General features: G+C 35.0%; 1 protein-coding gene across 1 annotated transcript; it reads left to right on the top strand.

Moving 5' to 3' along the window:
• Positions 1-1,310: 1,310 nt before the first annotated feature.
• On the top strand, positions 1,311-5,319 carry LOC311278926 (taste receptor type 1 member 1-like; the record flags this gene model as incomplete). Its single annotated transcript, XM_084390096.1, has 6 exons — positions 1,311-1,715; positions 1,832-2,129; positions 2,212-2,964; positions 3,077-3,289; positions 3,375-3,495; positions 4,385-5,319. The coding sequence occupies exons 1-6, from the start codon at positions 1,534-1,536 to the stop codon at positions 5,317-5,319; spliced, it is 2,502 nt and encodes an 833-aa protein (XP_084246222.1). The 5' UTR covers positions 1,311-1,533.
• Between the last annotated feature and the right edge of the window lie 14,673 nt (positions 5,320-19,992).

Here is a 19,992-nt window from a genome sequence, read left to right as displayed (position 1 = left end):
TGAGCAAAATAATCATCCAGCTTCTTCCATAATGTTGTTGTGTAATAATAACAATTTGAATAACAATAGTGGTTTGTGTGTATATATACAGTATATATATATATATATATATATTTGTTCTCATTTAATTTCAAATTATGTACAGGAGCACAGAGTCAAAATAACAGAAATCATGACAAATGTCCAAATAGGTATGGACCTAACTGTAGGTGTGTACTCTCACTTCTGTAATCTCAACATCATGAAAATGTTTAGGAAACATAGGCTTTCAATGTGTATTTAATCTGTCCTTCAATGTATTAACTTTAACACCGTTTCCTCTTTCTTTACCACTACCAGTTCTTTCCAACAGCAACAGGCTTTTTTCAAGACCCGGTCTCCTCTGGGGCCTATGACACGGTCTGCTTCTGGCAGGGGAATGCTCTCACCTAAAAATCCAAGTAACTATAGCATTACTTATAGTGTGGAGTTTGAATGCTTTTGCTATTAAATGTATGGCTAAGCATTTGACTGATTCTCGATTCACCGATAGGTCGATAGGTCTCCAGATCATCCTACAGCTTCGGTGGCAGAATGTATTGGCTATTGTGAACACTTGTATTCCTTTTCTGGCCTACTTTCTGCCATCTTTCTCTCCCTGTAGAAGTCGAACGAGTTTCTTTGAAGACAGAACATTCACAGAGAACTTACCTACCCTCTACCTAGATATAATATATAATTGAATGTTTTGTTGAATGCAATTGTTTGCCTTGTATATTTTTTACTGTTGACCAAACTTCTTTCTTGACTTAAACTGAGCAGATTTTATTGATATTCACTTGTTGTGCAGGTTTATGTGAATGTATTTTAACATAACATAACATTAGGATGTTAGTAATTATGACCACAGAAGCACGAGAAAAATATATACAGTAAATACTGTAAATGTATTATACCTTATGGGAGCAGTCCCCCTTCCCTCCAAAATTAAACACACAAAAATTGTATTCAATTAAAAGGGCTTTATTGACAAAAAAAAAGTCAAGAACAATGTGTTTGTGTATGTGTATGTGTATATACACTACTAGTCAAAAGTTTTGGATCGGTAAGATTTTGAATGTTTCATAAAATCTGTAAACAATGCTCGAATTTCAGAGACATTAGAAATCCATTAGTGTGTGTTATGGTTTAGGAAACTTATTCTATAGATTGGCTCCTCTGATTTTTTCTAAAGCTAACATTTGAGATATTGATATAGGCTATTAATAAGAATGAGGTAATGATGGTGGTAGTTAGTAATGTTAAAACGATGGGTATTTAAAGTGTTTTTTTTTTTTTTTTTTTTTGTGATGTGGTGTAATGCTCTACTTAATAACTGATTGATGTAAACTTTTTTTGAGTTTAGATATGGAAATTGAGCTTTGTTTCAGTGAATATAGTGGTTTAAGCAAATTGAATTGTGTTGTAAGTAAATTCAATTGTTGTATATAAACCTGGCTTCTATGGATTGCCACTACAGATTCCAGTTTTCCAACCAACGATCCACCGTAAACCATGCTTCTGAGTAGCATTTACTCTTTCCTTTTTGCCTTTATTAATTATTTCTCTTTTAAAGTTTCTTGCTTAGAATCTGAGTTCAGCCTGAAAGGAGATTACTTGTTGGGTGGCCTTTTTGCTTTACATGAAATTCAATATGCAACACCTCTGTTCTCTCCAGAAGCCATTGAATGTTCCAGGTAAGAGCAATTTTTTACAGCAGCAGCATTTCCTCAATATTTAATATTTAAAGTCATTTTTTGTTAATACAAAGATTCAATTAAGCACAATTCACTTCCTCACTGTTGTGTTCTAGATACACTTTCTCAGAATCTGGCTATCAGATGTTCCAAGTGATGAGGTTTGCTGTTGAGGAAATTAATAACTCCACCACTCTTTTGCCCAATGTTTCTCTGGGCTATGAAATATTTGACCATTGTTCTGACACAAATAATTTCCCTTCAGTCTTAAGTTTTATCTCAAAAAATGGATCGATAAAACCCAAAGAAAAACTCAATAACTATCAACCTAAAGTGATAGCTTTAACGGGGCCATATGAAAGCACAGCAACTTTTACTATTGCACCACTGATCACAACGGACCTTATACCATTGGTAAATTATGTTTTTCATTCCCCTTTTAATTTTTGTAAAGAAATACTACAACACATAATACTGTTATCCTCTTCTTTTAAAGGTGAATTATGGAGCTTCCAGCTATGTATTAAGTAATAAACTTCAGTACCCCTCTTTTCTAAGAACAGCGCCCAGCAACAAAGACCTGATTGAAATGATTATTCGCATCATACAATGGTTTGGTTGGAACTGGGTTGCCTTTCTTGGTGGCCAAGACGATTACAGTGAAGACGGCCTAAGTCTATTTAACAAGTATATACGCAATACTAGAATTTGTTTAGCCTATCAAGAGGCTCTAAGTCAACGGACAAATTACAGTCTAACACTTAAAAAGATTGATATGCTTAACATCAATGTCATTGTTGTTTTCGCTCTGCCACAATATGCAAGCAACATTATCAAAGCAGCCATAGAGAACAACATCCAAAACAAAGTATGGATTGCAAGTGAAGCATGGTCTATGAATCAACAACTTCCAAGAGAGCCAGGAATTGGGAAAATTGGAACAGTTATTGGCATTACAGAAAGATTGTTGTCTTTGCCCGGATTTAATGAATTCATCTATAAAGATAGGGGAACAACTGATGTTGGCCATAATGATAGTGCTGATAGTGATGTCAAGAGTAATAGTAAGACATGTAATCAAGATTGTGATTGCTGCACAATGTTGTCCGCAGAGGAGATTATAAATGAAAATCCCACATTCTCATATGCCATCTATGCCGCCATATATTCCATAGCTCATGCATTACATAAGGTTTTGCAGTGTGACATGAATGAATGCAGCAAAAACACAACAGTTAAGCCATACATGGTGAGTAAATGTATCATAAGATGATAATGACATTTTTAAGGAAAAGTAATAGTCATTCTTATAGCAGCATTCATCAAATGAATGGGGACATTTTTACCACACTTTACAACAGCTTCTAGAACAAATCAAAAAGTTGGACTTCCCACTTAACGGCCGTCAGGTGAAATATGATGAAAATGGTGATCCAGCTGTCAGTTTTGCAGTCATACGCTGGAATACTGAAACAAATCCTCCACGATTTGATATGGTTGGCATATATGATACATATCCAGAAATTACTTTTACTATCAACAACTCAATCTTGTCCTGGCATAACAATGGTTCAGTAAGTTATCTTTTTGGTGAGTACTTATCAAAACATTTACCTGACTTAGCTTAATTTTAATAACAAATTTTCTTATTCCATAAAGGTTCCTTTCTCAAACTGTTCTGTTGAGTGCAAGGAAGGATTTTGGAGGGAACCTGATGGATATCATAGTTGCTGTTTTCTGTGTAAAAAATGTCCACGTAACAGCTATGTGAATTATTCCCGTGAGTACTTTAAACGATGAATGAAAAAACCTTGGCATTTCAGGTTCTTCAGTCCACTTTATTTTAATAGGGAAATAAAATGAAACATTTGCACATTTAGTTGTTATAGCAAAAAAATTTTTAAAAAATAAAAATTTTGTTTAAAACAATTATTTGATCTTAAATTAGTCTGTAGATTACAGTTAATAATATAAAAATAAAATAATATAATAATAAAATAATTTAAAAGTAGGCTACATTTAATTAATGGAGTATTAATGGAGTATGTATTAATGAATTAATACATTTAATTTAATGAAATCATTAAATAACCGCTCCATTATAACATTTTAACCACATGGTCTAAATGTAACTGTTCATATTTTTTACCTTACAAATTTAAAACAATTACTGTCTACAAATCTACTATTAAAAACTGTATAGCTACTGTCTATATAAACACTCTTAATAGCAAACATGAAGTAAATTCACAAATGACAATAATAAAAAATAAAAAAAGACAACTTCAAATAAATCTCACTAATGTTGATATTCAAATGAAATGTCAAAATTATTAGCCACTCTAAAATGTGTTGAGATTACCTAAGTTCAAGAAGAAAAAATAGGGACAGCATACCCCATCTTCTTCTTTTGTGCTGTCTCCCAATGTTATGCAGAGCTCTAATGTGGTTTACTGGTGTTCCATTCTTCATTCCACACCATACCGTCTGTAATGATTACATTGTTTGAACGAACCACATCCTTTTTTGCCTGCAAGGTTACCAAACTGGCATTTGAATCTGTGAATAAATTTTCCACAGATATTTCCCACCATCATGCATTGTAAAATCACTTTCTATTTGACCTTGATCACAAAAGTATGTTTTCATATGGTTTTACTGTTTCTCAGGGGATCCCTATACATGTTTTCCATGTCCAGAGAGTGAATGGTCTGATGAGGGCAGTGCGACATGTAAGACACGTTCTGTTGTCTATCTTCAATTCACAGAAATCTCCTCCATCGCTGTCATGGTTTCTGCCACATGTCTAATTAATCTCCTTTTTGCCATATTTTGCCTTTTCACCTATAATTACAACACACCAGTGGTGAGGTCTGCTGGTGGTAGCATGTGTATCCTGATGTTAACATGTTTGATAATGTCTAGCATAAGTGTGTTCTTTTTCTTTGGAAACCCCACATCTGTACACTGCCTCCTCAGAAATGTAATATTTGCATTTTTCTTCACTGTTTTTCTCTCCTGTATGGCTGTCCGTTCCTTTCAAATTGTTTGTATCTTCAAAATGGCTGCCAAGTTCCCACCCGTGCACAGCCTTTGGGTAAAGTACAATGGACAGTGGCTCTTTGTTGGATTTTTTTCTGTCATTCATTTAATTTCTTGTGTGCTGTGGATGACTGTCTCAGCTCCCAAAACTTTCAGAGACTCATTCACTTTTAAAGACCAGATTATACTCACCTGTGAAATAGGGAACACTATTACTATTTGCATTGTTATGTTTATAGGTTGGTTTCTTGGTTCCCTGTGTCTCTTATTTTCTTACATGGGAAGAGATCTGCCAAAAGATTACAATGAAGCGAAATCAATAACTTTCAGTCTCATTTTGTACATTGTGAGCTGGATTGTGTACTTCACAGCATACCTCATTCTCAAAAGCCAATACATTCAGCTTGTTAATGCAATGGTCCAGATATCTAGTATATACGGAATTGTCTTCAGCTATTTCATACCAAAATCGTACATTATAATATTTCAACCACAAAAGAACACTCCTGCATACTTTCAAGCATCTATTCAGAATTACACGCAGACCATTAGTAGGTCTTAGACTACAACAAAGCACAGTAAACACAGATGCCTCCTTTTAGTTAGTTTTCCTTTTAAGACATTTTCTGTAAAATGCTTTTATACTCATTATACTGTGTCTTTAGATCCATTAGTAGTTCCCAATATTATTATCATTTGTTTGTGTTGTTATATCTGCTTGTATTGGTGCTGTATTTATGTTTTGTTAAGTAAAAAGCTATCCCTTGATAAGGCAAAATGTTATAAAACACTTTACCGGCCAGCAAACATTTAACTTCATCATTCATCCTAAATGGTAAAATAGGCCCATCTAATCATAAGGTGAATAAAGAAGTGAAAAAAATAAAAAAAATAAAAAATCTGTCATCATTTATTAACCATTATGTTGTTTCAAACATGCATGTATTTCTTCTGTGGAACACAACAAAAGATCCTTTTAACATTCTTATTGACAGTGCTTAATCGAATGGTTTAGAATAATATTAATGAACCCGTTTTAGTTTCCCGTCAGTGCTCCATTTTGGCCACATGGTGGCATAGCTCGATATATCTTTCAATCTTTCAAGTCAGAATGTTCAAATGAAAATATGCTGATTGTTGTTGATGTTCAGTTCAATGTTGTGCAGTTTCACGTTAATACCGCTATGCCTTTTCATACAGTTGCAGGCGATATGAGCTTCTCATGTCACATACTTGAATTCCTAGTTACACTATATTAAACTAAACAATTTGGCAGTAATATCATAAAGCACATGGCAGTTATTGTGGTAGGCTATTAATCTTTGAAGAATAGTAGGCTAAGTCTACAAAACTAAAAAATAAATACCGTAACAGCATCATAGGCCTTCTAATAGCAGCAAGGAAATGAAATGTGCTATTTAAAAAGCTGAACTGAAACGCCACATAAACATTGAACAACCCCTCCACCCACCCCTCCTTCTTTTTCTTTTTTTTTTCTTTTTTTTTTTTGCATCAGCGAACCCATTCATTATTTTAACAGAACGCATATTTTGTCCGCCAAAAATACGAAGCGAGGAAAATTAGCGGGCCGCCCCCAAGCTTTTCAGAAGATGGTCCGGTTTTACCACATAGGCTACTTTGAAGTTGTAAAGTGCTCTGGGAAACCAATAAGATTTGGTTATGGGCTACTTTAACACAGAAGCATAGGCCTAACCATGACAATCCTCGTATTACAGCCATATCGTAGGCTATAATGATCCAAAAATACAGCAGTATGGAGACTGCTATGTTTGTGGGGCTTACAAAAGAAAGATGTATTTTAAGTTGATGAAGATAAATGTAACAACACCAAATGTTTACTAGGCCTACATCATGGCAAGGAAACCTTTTTTATTATTATTTATTCCCTGGCTCATTTTGCGTTTAAACGAAAGTGTACACAAGTTTATTCTTATACAAATGTGTCTCAAGTTCTGACGAGTAAATGGCAGATGTTTTGCAATTCAAGCCGCGTCCATAGACAGGATTTATTAGTGCTTCACAAAGAGGGGCTCGTCTTTTGTTAAGTCCTTGTGTTTCTCATTGAAAAGCGTGACAAAGGGTTCATCCTTCATGGAGTTTTAAAGTTACTTTCCACTAGTTCATTTCAGCCCTTGAGAAAACCCAAAGCAATGTTAATGTCCCTCTCTTCTCCTTTGAGACAGAGATCTCAGTCCACACAAGCAAACATAAGGCATTGTGCACCTGAACCAAAGCCTTCTGAATAACATAGTCTAGTCTATAGAAATTCGTTAATAGAACGTTTGATTAGCCCAAGTAAACAAGACCGACGCGTGGCATTTTACAGTAACATAAAACATGTCGAATTGTGTGTTGTTTACGTTATAGCCTATATCAAGTTGGCTGTTTTGTTTAACTTTGCGGGAAGCCATTTGTTTCATTTAGTGTTTTTTTTTTTTTTTTTTTTTTTTACCTCTGAATAGTAGGCGGTTCTCCGATTTGTTTCGCTCTTGGTTGACCCGTTCCGTTGACATTCAGTGAGGATTCCCGAGACATGCCGTCATATTTGCAGAAGCAAAATTCGTTCAGTAGCCTATAGCCTATCATATTTTCAAATATTTTGAAGAGTAATTTAAAGAATTACTATAACTTAAGGTGCGTCCATACAAAAAATAGAGCCAAGTTTCATCGCTGTAATATTGGCAAAATGAAAGTTTAGGCGACTACTGCGATATTCAAAGGGCTATTCTTTGTCCTTCTACTCTTGCACAGCTCATATTTTTGTAGGCTAATTGTATTTTGTCTATTTAGCCTATTGAATGTATTGTTTTTGTAAAATGCTGTAGCTATTTAATATTCAACATTATTGATCTGCCTGCATTGTTTTCTCCAAAGCGGAGACTTTGTAACTTTTTTACATAAAAAATGAACCATCACTGATATTTTCCTTTTATCTCTGTAAACTTCTTTGAAACAATCTGTATTGTAAAAAGCGCTATATAAATGAAGGTGACTAAAATGGTTGTATTTATATTCATAAGTTGTTCATTTCCTATGTCTGTATTTATATTCATCATTGTGTTTTAACCTACACCAACGTCAGTTTTAATAAGATGTAATTTCCCCTAAAAATGCGAATAACTGTACTATAATTACTTAGGCTACTAATAATTCCTGACAAGTTGTAGCAAACTCCAGAATCCCCTTAACAAAACATAGCAAAAAGCGGTTAAACAGTTAATCAGAGGGAAAGAAGCATCACCGGATTTGAGGGACCTTTGAAAAACATTGACAAAGGGGTGTAAATTGCATCTGTCCTAATTAAATGTTTTTTTGCTTGTTTGTTTTTTTGTTGTTGTTGTTGTTGTTGTTGTTGTTGTTGTTGTTGTTGTTGTTGTTGTTTTTAGGGATCGCCTGTGATCTGGCATATTTTAATATGCCTATATTTGTGAACAGAGAACACAGCTTTTCCTCAGAATGTAGTGTCTAAATTGAAGGGCCAATGTGCTGCAACATGTTGAATTTAAGCGTGAAAATAGCGTGATAAACAGCATCGATGAGGTACAAAGGATTCGAGCCTTCCACCATGCACCAAGCTGCTGTGCTGCAATTTCATACTGATTTCGCGCTACTTTGTAAGACAGCAATGTAGTGTTTGAAACAATTATTCGGTGCATTACACGCAATTTAATCTGAGATTTACATTCTCAAGTGATTGCTTGTAGCAGCATAAACAATAGGCACAAACACATAAGTGTATATTTTAAGTATAATATAAACTACTGAATGTACTACTGAGTTCTCACTAATATTAGACTCATTCAGAAATTTGTAAAAAAAAAAAAAAAAGAGTAAAAAAAAAAAAGGATGCAATATTATTTACAAGTGATATCTTAAAAACGCTTTACTTTATTGATAACTCCTGGACTCTTTGTCTGGAGCACCCACCCCCTAATGAGCAATCGCTTAGTAGCCTACTTTGAAAACTAAGTAACTAAATGCTGGTAAAACTTTTTAATTAGGCTAGAGCTGTTTGAAAAAGTCTATGGCTGTATGATATCCACGTCGTGTGCGCCCTAAATGCGTCTTTTGTATATTTTACACGTCACATGTAGCTACTATAGCAATATTGTGCATAATTACATGTGTAACTTGCCCTAAACCAAATCCTAACCCTACAGTATACAAGTAGTCAATTAATACTCGGTAGAACTACTTAAATGTGCTATAATTACACTATAATAAGGGCATTCTGTCGCGTATCTTGCATCTGAAGCTACGTAATCTTTCTAATTTTCTCTAATCGCAGGAAAACGTCATAATGTCATATATTAATTAGTCTACATTTTAAATTCTAAGTCTGTTTGTGTCCAAAAAGCATAGGCGGTCACATTTTAACTGTAACTTAAATAATGTGACCCCGATTAAATGATTGACGTTGTCATTAAGCACGAAGCCTTGGAAATATGCAAGGAGAAAGTGTAGGAGACAGGCCTTGTTGGTCACAGGGTATTTTAAGGCGTTCCCAAGGACCCGCTGCTAATGAGGAAGTGTGTAAAATCAGGCAGATAGGGCCGTCGATAGGAGGCGTTCCTCTGATTCGCCTCGCTCTGCTGTTTGAAGGGAGCATCCTGTGTCAATTCTTATTTTTCAGACAATATGTCGAATCTTACAAGTTATTTTGAATTCTACTCATCACAAAAGAAACGCGCACATACGAAATTATTAACCTTTGAGAAGACACTTCTTAAATTCCCAAGGTGCTTGATTGTGACGTATTAAATGTTAAGTGTAAAACCTTGCAGGTTCTCCAGCGGGTGACTGTGGGTATCGTCATTTCGTTATAGCAATTCTTAAGCCTTTTTCTGAACAGTTTCACTCCACATGACAGTGTCTCTTTATTAAAGCAAATAGCCTAGCACACTGTCACAATGCTCTCAATTTTTGTTTAATGACTGACAAACAATTAATGTTCAGACCATTTCTGTCTTCGTCAGGTATTCAATTTTTTTTTAAGTCTTTATACAATAGGCGTGCATGGACAACTAACAAGACAGCAATTAACTAATGAAAACACATTGGACTCTCCGAATGCAAATCATTGAACAACTATAGAGCAGATGACGCCAGGTACAACGCAACAAACATCAATATCTGTCCATAAGTAGTTTTGAGCACTGGAACAGCTTGTCTAGCCTGTGCCTAGCCTAGGTTTCAGTGCCTTGGACAACCAAGTCAAATTAAGCCTTTCCCTTATTTGGGTTTTTAAAAATTGGGATTATTAAAATATTCTTCACACGATGGGAAACTCACACTGGAATGCTCTTTTGGTTATTTGATGGCATCATGATCACCCCCATTTATGCAGTCTACATGACGAAATAATAGCTGAATTTACACAAATATTTTAAAGTTTACATCCTCACATCCCTTGTTTCCTATTATGGTGTGTAACTTCCTCAAAGATAAATGACTGTTTGTATGCTTTATGATAGTTGTGTACGAGTAGTGAAATTATCCACCGTTATGAAGAAAAGTAGGCTATTTCTCACCAAAAGAGTCTATGATGTTGAGATAGCTTTTTTATTTGGACCCAACATGACCACAGAAGGCGCAGTTTGCAAAAGTACAATATTGAAGTCGAGCAAGAAAGGCCGCAGTGGGATACCAATCACCATGACGATATGCTTATTAGAGAGGTAAATTGTCACATTGTTCTCTTATTGAGACCTCTGCTGTGCGGAACCGGGGGATGGACCGTGAAACCAGAGGCGAATAGTTTCAATAGTCCGTCGCAGCATAGCATATGGTGCTGTCAGCTAACCGAACGCTGACACCAACAAACTGCAGATTTAATACTAATTTTCTCTGAAGGAAAAACTGAATGCCACCCATGCGCATTTTTTATCAGTCTATTACTGACGCTACTTTCGATTTTTTTTAGTTACACAAAGAGAATAAATACATCGTTAAGACAAAATAAGACAAGTGTAGATAAACGAAATGTTCAAACACACACACACACGCACACACATACATATGGGGACTTTCAATAGACATTTTGATTTTTTTATACTGTTCAAACTGTATATTATATCCCCTAAACATAACGCTAAACACAATTTAGAATTTTTGTAGAATAGATTTATAAGCTGTTTTCCTCATGGGGACCAAAAAGATCAAACATTTCTGGTATTACTATCCTTGTGGAAACAACGTAGGAACTGTTTTTGTGAAACACACACACACACACACGCGTTCACTTTATACTATATATATATATATATATAGCCTGCCTATATACACCGTTTTGACATTTTGGAGAACCCAAATAAACCATATTGATAAACTGAAAAAAGATCAAAAGCAAGTGATGAATTTGTATTTATTTTATTTAAATTTAAAATGAAAGAATATTAAACTTATATGGAATCAATAATTCATCGTGAAAATTCTATAATTCAAGATTCGCTGCTACATTTCAACTAAAAACAGTGCCCACAAGTCTTTTGTTCTTATACAAATTGGTTGCTTATTCTGTGAGGTAAATGGCAGATGCTTTGCAAATCAAAGAGCCTCAATAGATTTGGTACTTAACAATGTGAGAGGGTTTTTGTCTTTATTTCTGACTGAATGGCTTCACAAAAGCTTCCATCCTTCGCTGGGTTTTTAAGTTACAATGCTCTAATTTAATTCAACCCCGAATAGCCAAAGCAATTAATGTGCCCCTCTGTTTTTCTCCTTGCACACAGCCAAACACAAGACCGTGGACGCCTAAGTCAAAGTAAAGACTTCTTAAAGACCTGCGGTCTAGTCTATATAAATTCATAACTTGCAATATTTGATCAGACCAAAAAATGTTGTCGCGTGGTGTTTTATGCTTTGTAATAGCCCAATTATTATTTTATGAAGAACAAATAGGCCTACAGTACGTCATATTTTATATAGCATTTACTTAGGCTATAGTATATTATACTTTGTGGGGAACTATTTGTTATTAAAATAATCGGTAAAATGGATGTTGTTTGGAAAAGTTGCCTTGCTCACGTGGCAGATCACTTTCAGGACACGTAAGTAAATTCTGTAAAAAGGCAACACTATAAAACAATCTTTCAGAATAAAAAAAAAAAAAAAAAAAAAAAAACGAATAAAGCATTTTACGATATATTATTTAATCTCATTAAAGTCTTTGAATTGTGTTGACGATTAAACTTGTTTTTTGTTTTACTGGTTAATATTTTTTGGTAACTGTCATTTCGAGCCCAAGAACATCAGCTGATTCTCTTTTACTGCCATGATTTTATATTTACATGTTAATGTTGTAGCGCTTTGGAAATGGAACGTTTATTGCAGTAATTGTATAATTGCTTCACTAATTGTTGTTAACAAGCCATAGAATACTTCAGTCACTACGGGATCTCCTAACTAAGCGTGCATGATAAAAGGCAGTTAGGGTTAATCAGTTACAGATGGAGAAAAGTGAAAGCACTTCCAAGCTTTTGATAAACATGCGCTTAACCTTTATCGCAGTCTGTTATTATGCCAAACTCGAGCACAGATTGTTCCTATCTTATTGTTTCTGACAAAGTGGAGAAAACGGTGAAACCTCTAAATAGAACACTTGGCAATAAAGTGATCTTCTAAGCGTTGTGTGTGTGCTATGCAAATATTCTTTCTTTCATTTGATCTGAAATGATGGACTTTTTTTGGTAGCCTACCATTGACTAAATAAGATTATTTGCTTTTGAAAAGTAACTGTGAACTGTACCACAGTGTGAGCGTGTGACTGACGTGTAAATCAGTGTCACAAAAGAGAGCTGATTTGCTCCGATTTCATACTGATTTGCGCCGTTTTACGCTGTGAAAAGAGAAACACAGCAGCGTTTTGAACCAATTCTTTGGCCATTACAAACAACTGAATCTCAAATGCTTGTAGATAACAAACATGCATCTGTGAACTACCTATCTTTTAGTTTGTTAGCCCAACATGTTTTATGTAAAACTTAAAGTTAAAATACGGAACAACAGAAAAGCGAAGAGCAAGATGAAATAGACGTTAACATCACTCGGATTCTTTTCCTCGAATTATTCAATCAACTGGCTTTTTTGTGTGTGTGTATATATATATATATATATATATATATATATATATATATATATATATATATATATATATATATAACTAGTTTATTGTCGCTTGCATTATGTATTTAACATACAAATTGAAAACGTTTAACATTGTGTATTCTTTGCAAAGTTTGATGCAATATTAGTGTGTCGTATTAAAAATGGTCGGATTCTTTGAAAGAGAACTTGCACAATAGACCTAGATATACAATAGACCTGAAAGATCAATCGCTATCCTATACTTAGGCCTATATAAACTGTAGTGTTTTTCATTGCCTTCTAAAGGCTCTTGACTGGAGCTGCTGAAATGGTAATGTGATTCTTTCAGTGTCACGTCATTTGTTTCCTCCTAAATACGCCTATTGTATGGTGAAGCCGTCTCAAGTGAAAAAAAAGTCTTAAAGCTATCAATGGACATTCATTCATCCTGTCGCGTGTCATGCGTTTGGAGGCACCCCCTGCCTTTCTTACTGCGCATGTGCAACATAGTATTGTACTTTTGACCCAAAACATTTATTTTGATCAAAGAAAAATTAAGAACCAAAATGTCATTGCTCCAATAATTTTTCTACATTTTTAATAAACAAAATAACCGAAAAGGTCGATTGAATTGTGAAATTAACACCAAGATGTGCAGGCATTAAAAACTTTTTTTCACCTAACTGTTCACTTAACCACTTTTTAAAAATTGTTTTATGTGAAACTGTATTTTTTCACACCGTGGAAACTGAAGTGGCTTTACTTAAATGGGTTCTTCATTTCTATTAAAAACCTGTAGCCTACGACATTCCCAAGGACAGGCCCTATTGACGGGTAAGTGTGGAAAATCAGGCAGATAGGGCCCTTGGACAGGAGGCGTTCCTCTGATTCTCCTCGCTTATTTCTTTGAAATGAGCATCTGTGAGAATTCTACTTCTTTTTGAGACCAGGTATGTTCTCAAGTCAAGTTTAAAACACGAAGAGCTCTGCTTGTAGCACGACCATTTGTATTCTACAGGCCAAATAATCACAGAACTTTTGGGCAGTTTTAGAAAAAGTTGCTTTGGTTTGTAAAATCTTGTCATTTTAATTCAGCAAAGGTGAAGGTTCCCCTTCCTTATTGGCAGAAAATTGTCACGTTGTGAAGACACGGAAAAGATTTCCACGGTGCTGCTTGTCCCACATGGCGTGAAACTTGAAGAGAAAAGGATGAATAGTCGGAGCTAATTCCTCTACAGCTCGTCTGGTTATTTGTAACACTTCCCATTTTACGGTGCTTCTATACAACTCTCTAAAAGCTACATTTTCACCCCACACGATGATGTTTTGGGCCAGCGCTTAATTGTTAATTTCTATCTAAACTAAAACACATTAAATATAAGATTTATCGCTCTTAGGGATAACATAATTATAAGCGTTAGTCCAAGTATTGAAAAGCAACTGATTGTCATTTCAAACTAAATTAGGCTGGCATGTAAAAAAGTCTGTTGGCCGATAACTAATTACGTATGACGCCAGTATACGGACAAGTAATAGGCCTACTCACAAAGCACACACAGTATTAATTAATTATGTTTCCTCTGATTATATAAATAAAAGTCTCGTGGTTTATAAAAGAGAGTAATACCAAAATTACTCCTAAGCTCTTTTTTGAGAACAAAAGCACAGCCAGGAAAGCAACTTCAAGCTGATTGGGTGTCCAGAAGAAACTAAATAGATGCTCTTTTTCGCACGTGTGGATGCACGTCTCAATGGATGTGAGCAGTCCATTGAGATGTTAAGTGAGCCTTTCTATATAAAGCAGGACACTAGGGGGAATTCCTTCACTCCAACTCAAGGAATTCTGATAATTCATCTGGGTATCTAAGCACATTGAGCATCTGAGGACAATGTCTGCAGCATCAGCTAGTGTGGTAGCGGCAAAAACTCAATGCGTTAAAAAGGTGATTATGAGTAGAGTGCATTTTTTTGACAATAAATCGTAAAACTTCTTTATCGGTGTATATTTATTGTATTTTAAATCAAAGAAAACGATTTTGTATTTCAGGTTTCCAAACCACTGATGGAGAAGAAAAGAAGGGCACGTATCAATAAATGTTTGAATCAATTGAAAAGCCTCCTGGAAAGCGTCTGTTCCAACAATGTAAGAAATTTAAACGGATTTAATCTTCTATTCAAATTCTAACACGAATCTCTGTCCCAAAATCTAACGGATCTGTTTTTAATTTAACTTATTATTGCATTATTCAGATCCGCAAGCGAAAACTGGAAAAGGCTGACATTTTGGAACTAACGGTGAAACATCTGAGGCATCTGCAAAATAGCGAAAGAGGTGCGTGTGCACTGCCCTTTATTTATTTTTGTAAGAATTTATTAATTTCCCAACATAATATAAGAAGTGTATTATTGGAAAATCATAACTAAATATTGTTTTGTCTAAATACAGGAATGGCCGCAGTTTGTGACTCTGCTGAATATCACGCTGGCTACAGAAGTTGTGTCGCCACTGTCAGTCATTATCTTCACGCGTCAGAAACAGACAGGGATTCCCGTTCCACCCTGCAGGCACATCTCACGAACGGTCCTCGCTACACCAGAGTTCCTGATTTCAGTACCGCGGAAAGCGACCACGCACCGATCCTTGCACCAACAAATACACTTCGGCGATCACATGAAGTTGCACTTAAAACAGACGCTCCTTATTCCAACGTGCAGCACACATCAGACAGAAATGTCTGCTTTATGCCGAAGAGGATTGAGATTTGTGATATTGACAAAATATCATTCGGATATCATGGATCCAAGAAGCTCAAAACCATACACTCCAGTCTTAAAAATACAAAGGTTGATGAGTGCTGCAGTTTGAAACATAATTATTGGCGGCCTTGGTAAATATGAATAATTTCAAATGTCATTGGTTTAACACTTAGCTCTAATTTTTGCTTCTCGTGCACTGTATATGTAGGTCTTATTTTAATGAATGACAAATGCCTATTTTAGTAATAAAAGACTACAACAATGTGCGTATTTGTGAACAACATTATTTATAACTTATTGTTATAATTGGTTATAACAAGTTTTTTTTAATATTTTTTATTTATTTATTTTTGTTATCTCTACTGCATGTCGCCCAAGAACATTCCCAAGCCTCGGAACAGTAAAACCATCCACGTGCAATTTTTTTATTGGCGAATTTTCACTCTTGAATAACGATACTGCTCACTACTAAAGTACCAATACCATTATACAATGCATCGGTTAATACACTCTATGGTTAAGTGATATATTACATGAGGGGGCAAGCTGGTCTCTTCCCGAATTTGTGTGAATGAATGACGTTACGAAGGAGATGGCGTAATAACTGCTTCTGAGATCGAATGGACGTCAAAGTTTTTACTCAGTAAGAGAATAACATTTTCACCCTGTATATATATATATATATATATATATATACATATATATATATATATATATATATATATATATATACATATATATATATATATATATATATATATACATGTACATATATATATATATACATATATATATATATATATATATATATATATATATATACATATATATATATATATATATATATATATATTATATATTATTTATTTATATATATATAAAAAAACATTAAATCAGTATTTTTGTCAAAGTTTAGAACTTTTTGTTGTTGTTTGTGGTCTTTTGAAGTGTCTTATTGCAATAATGCCACATAAATTTGCAGTAATGCCAAATAAATTTGCTATAATGCCACATAAGTTAGCACTAAAAGAAAAGACTTCATTACAATTGCATATTATTTCAATAATCGAAATGTATAAAATGATTAACTTTAGAATAAGAAACTCATTTTTAAAAAGTAAATAAAAAAATAATTAAAGAAAACACACCTGTGTGTCTGTGTGCGCACACGTGCATGTGTGTGTGATCATGTTCATTCCACATTGCTTTTGTGCTCTAGTACCAGGCTTTCATTTATGTGTGAAAACTTTTAGATTTATGCAGAAATTATTGATTTCATTTTCCAATTTCTTTAAAAATGCGTTCTATTGCAGTCACACCTGTGTGTGTGTGTGTGTGTGTGTGTGTGTGTGTGTGTGTGTGTGTGTGTGTGTGTGTGTGTGTGTGTGTGTGTGTGTGTGTGTGTGTGTGTGTGTGTGTGTGTGTGTGTGTGTGTGTGTGTGTTATAGAGGCATCTAGTGGCTTCACCATGGTATTACATCTGTATTACATTTATTTCCACTAACTGGCACGAAATGTGCCTCCATTCAATGGATTTTAAATACTTTTTCTCTATATGTAACTTTTACAGGAAGTTAGAGTTTGTCTGCAAAGCAGTGAATTAGAGCATTCCACATATGTTAGGACTTCTATGCACAAGGAGAGAATAAGTTAATGCTCACACAAAATGCAACGAAAGAGAGCATATCACAGCTCCTATATGCACGCAATTAATGAGAATGTGCTTTGCAGTGGCACGGCAGTGTATGTTAGCAGATCATTCTGTGTTTTATAACTTCTATGCACAAAAGGAATAAGATGGGTCTTGTACAGAATGCACTGAAAGAGTGCACTGAAGTGTCTGCTCTTCTATGCACATCGAGAATAACTTTTTATATGCAGTGCAATGAAAGCAAGCACACTTTTAATGAAAATATGTTTTGCAAGGGAAGGCAATGTTTGTTTATAATGCAATTGTGACGGAGCGGTACAATTATGAAACCAACCTTTTACCAGTAAAGAAATCTGACTACGCCACCCTAGAAATTAACTCTAGGGAACAATGCTCAAAACCCAAAAATGGAGTACATTAAGCACACAGGTTCGGTTCCCTCATAGAAGTAAGCAGGAGACGTGGGTGAAGTATAAAAATACAAATGTTTATTAATGCAAGAATGTTTTTTAAAATAGACACTAAAATGTCAGAAGAACAGCATGAGACCTCACTTTAAATGGAGGAAAACGAAATTACAAAAAGAATGAATGTGGGCAATGACACAAAATCAATTTTAAATATGAAAACAAAATAAAGTAAATATCAGCAGGGCTGAGGGTCCCATCGGCAGGAACAAAATGGAGTCTGGTTTTACAAGAGCACACTTCCACGCACACACACCAAAGTGCACTCAGATCACACTACCACACACTTGAAGTGGTACACAGCACGCAATAAAGAACCACCACCACCACAAGAAGGAAGATCCGTTCACCCGTGGGACCCCCAGCTCCTGCAGACAAACAAAAATAATAAATAAACTATAACAAAGTCACAATTAAACACGATTAGTTTCTCTCAATAAAATGAGATTATCGTATTCTCCATGCTGATACACAAACAGAAAGCAGCAGCCACTACACACAATCGGAACCAGATGAACAGTCCCCTTTCACCAACGATGGTGGTGGCGTGAGGCGTCTGCACGACCGTATAGTCCTTTTGATGATAAATCAGCTATACAGAGGGCCCCTTTTGATCATCAAAAGGAGTCTATAACTTTATATAGTTTGAAAAATTTTGAGGACACTTTGACCACAAATAAGTTCAAAAGGTCAGATATGTCAGCTAATACAACATCACAAGAAGTCTGTATAGTAAGAACTCTTTGGACAGAAAATATGTTCCGTAGGTCAAAGAGTATGCCTGATTTGACTCATAACATATGTGCTATCGCATTGCACTAAATAACTAACTTATTCATTTTTGCTTTGAAGGGAAATGATTGAATTTACCTCTTGCGTCACAATGCATAGAATAAACTACTTCATACCTCATGTGCAATGAAAAGATAACATTAGTGCAGTGCAATGCAACATGTTAATAAACATTTGAAGGAGTTAGTTCTGGTGTGCAATGCAAAGCAAAAAGTGCATAGCCTATATGTTATTCTTCAATGCACAAGATTGTTTGTGGAATGCAATGTAACATGTTATCTCTTTAATGAACATGGGAAGGAGTTTGTTCTGGTGTGCAATGCAATGCAAAAAGTGCATGGCCTATGTTACTCTTCATTGCACAACGTTAGATCGATTGTGCAATGCAAAATGTTATCTCTTTAATGAACATTTGAAGGAGTTAGTTCTGCTGTGCAATGCAAAAAGTGCATAGCCTATATGCTATTCTTCAATGCACAACGTTAGATCGTTTGTGCAATGCATTGCAACATGTTATCTCTTTAATGAACTTTTTGCATTGCATTGCACACCAGTACTAACTCATTCCCATGTTCATTAAAGAGATGACATGTGTGTTGTTGCATTGCATTGCACAAACGATCTAACGTTGTGCATTGAAGAATAACATATAGGCTATGCACTTCTTGTATTGCATTGCAATAAGGAATAACTCTGCAATGATCAATCCGCATTTTTAAACCAGCTAACAATAGGCTCATATTCAGAATGTCATTCTCGTATAACGCCAACGCCAACAAATGGGCTTCCTTTGTGAAATATAGCAGATTTTTAAATAGTTTAAAAAAGGTAATATGTTTATGTTTACAGACAGACAACCAGATTCTATCTAAATTAAGGAACATAACAGGCATTACAAACTACAATAGCCTAAACAGAACTGGAAGCTGTGTAAGATATGCACTCGTCCACATCTTGTGTGGAGAAAATATAGTTTATTCTGGGCAGTGTGGCAAGCCATGGCAAAAAGCAGGATAACCTGTTGGCTATAGCCTACTTGAAAGGAAAACAAATTTGCCGAGTAAAAACAGAGTTTGTGTTGTTGAATCATATTTTTTTCTAGTACATCTTAAATATAGAGCTCATGACAAATACAAGTTCCAGATGGACAAACATTAAATGCAAAAAAACAGTGGAATAACAATGTCTTAAAAGAAATGACAGAGTGGCAAACTTTGAAGTAGGGTTAAAGTTTTTATTAGTTGTAAAGCTTGAAGTGTAAATCTTGTTCTCATACACAGATATGGCCTATTTATGAATGAAATTCATGCATTTGTCATTTAAACTGATGCAAACAGGGAAAAAAGAGTAGAAAACACTTATTGTCCTGTCGCCCCCTCTAGTGGACAGCATTGAGTATTACGGCCTTCATTGCTCAGAGAACGCAAGTCAATGGATTTTTTGGGAAAGTAAGTCTGACCAG

Source organism: Rutilus rutilus, assembly GCF_951802725.1.
Source record: "Rutilus rutilus genome assembly, chromosome: 19".
Classification (NCBI taxonomy): domain Eukaryota; kingdom Metazoa; phylum Chordata; class Actinopteri; order Cypriniformes; family Leuciscidae; genus Rutilus; species Rutilus rutilus.
Note: the sequence above shows the minus strand (reverse complement) of the source record. Positions and strands in the feature narration are given on the sequence as shown.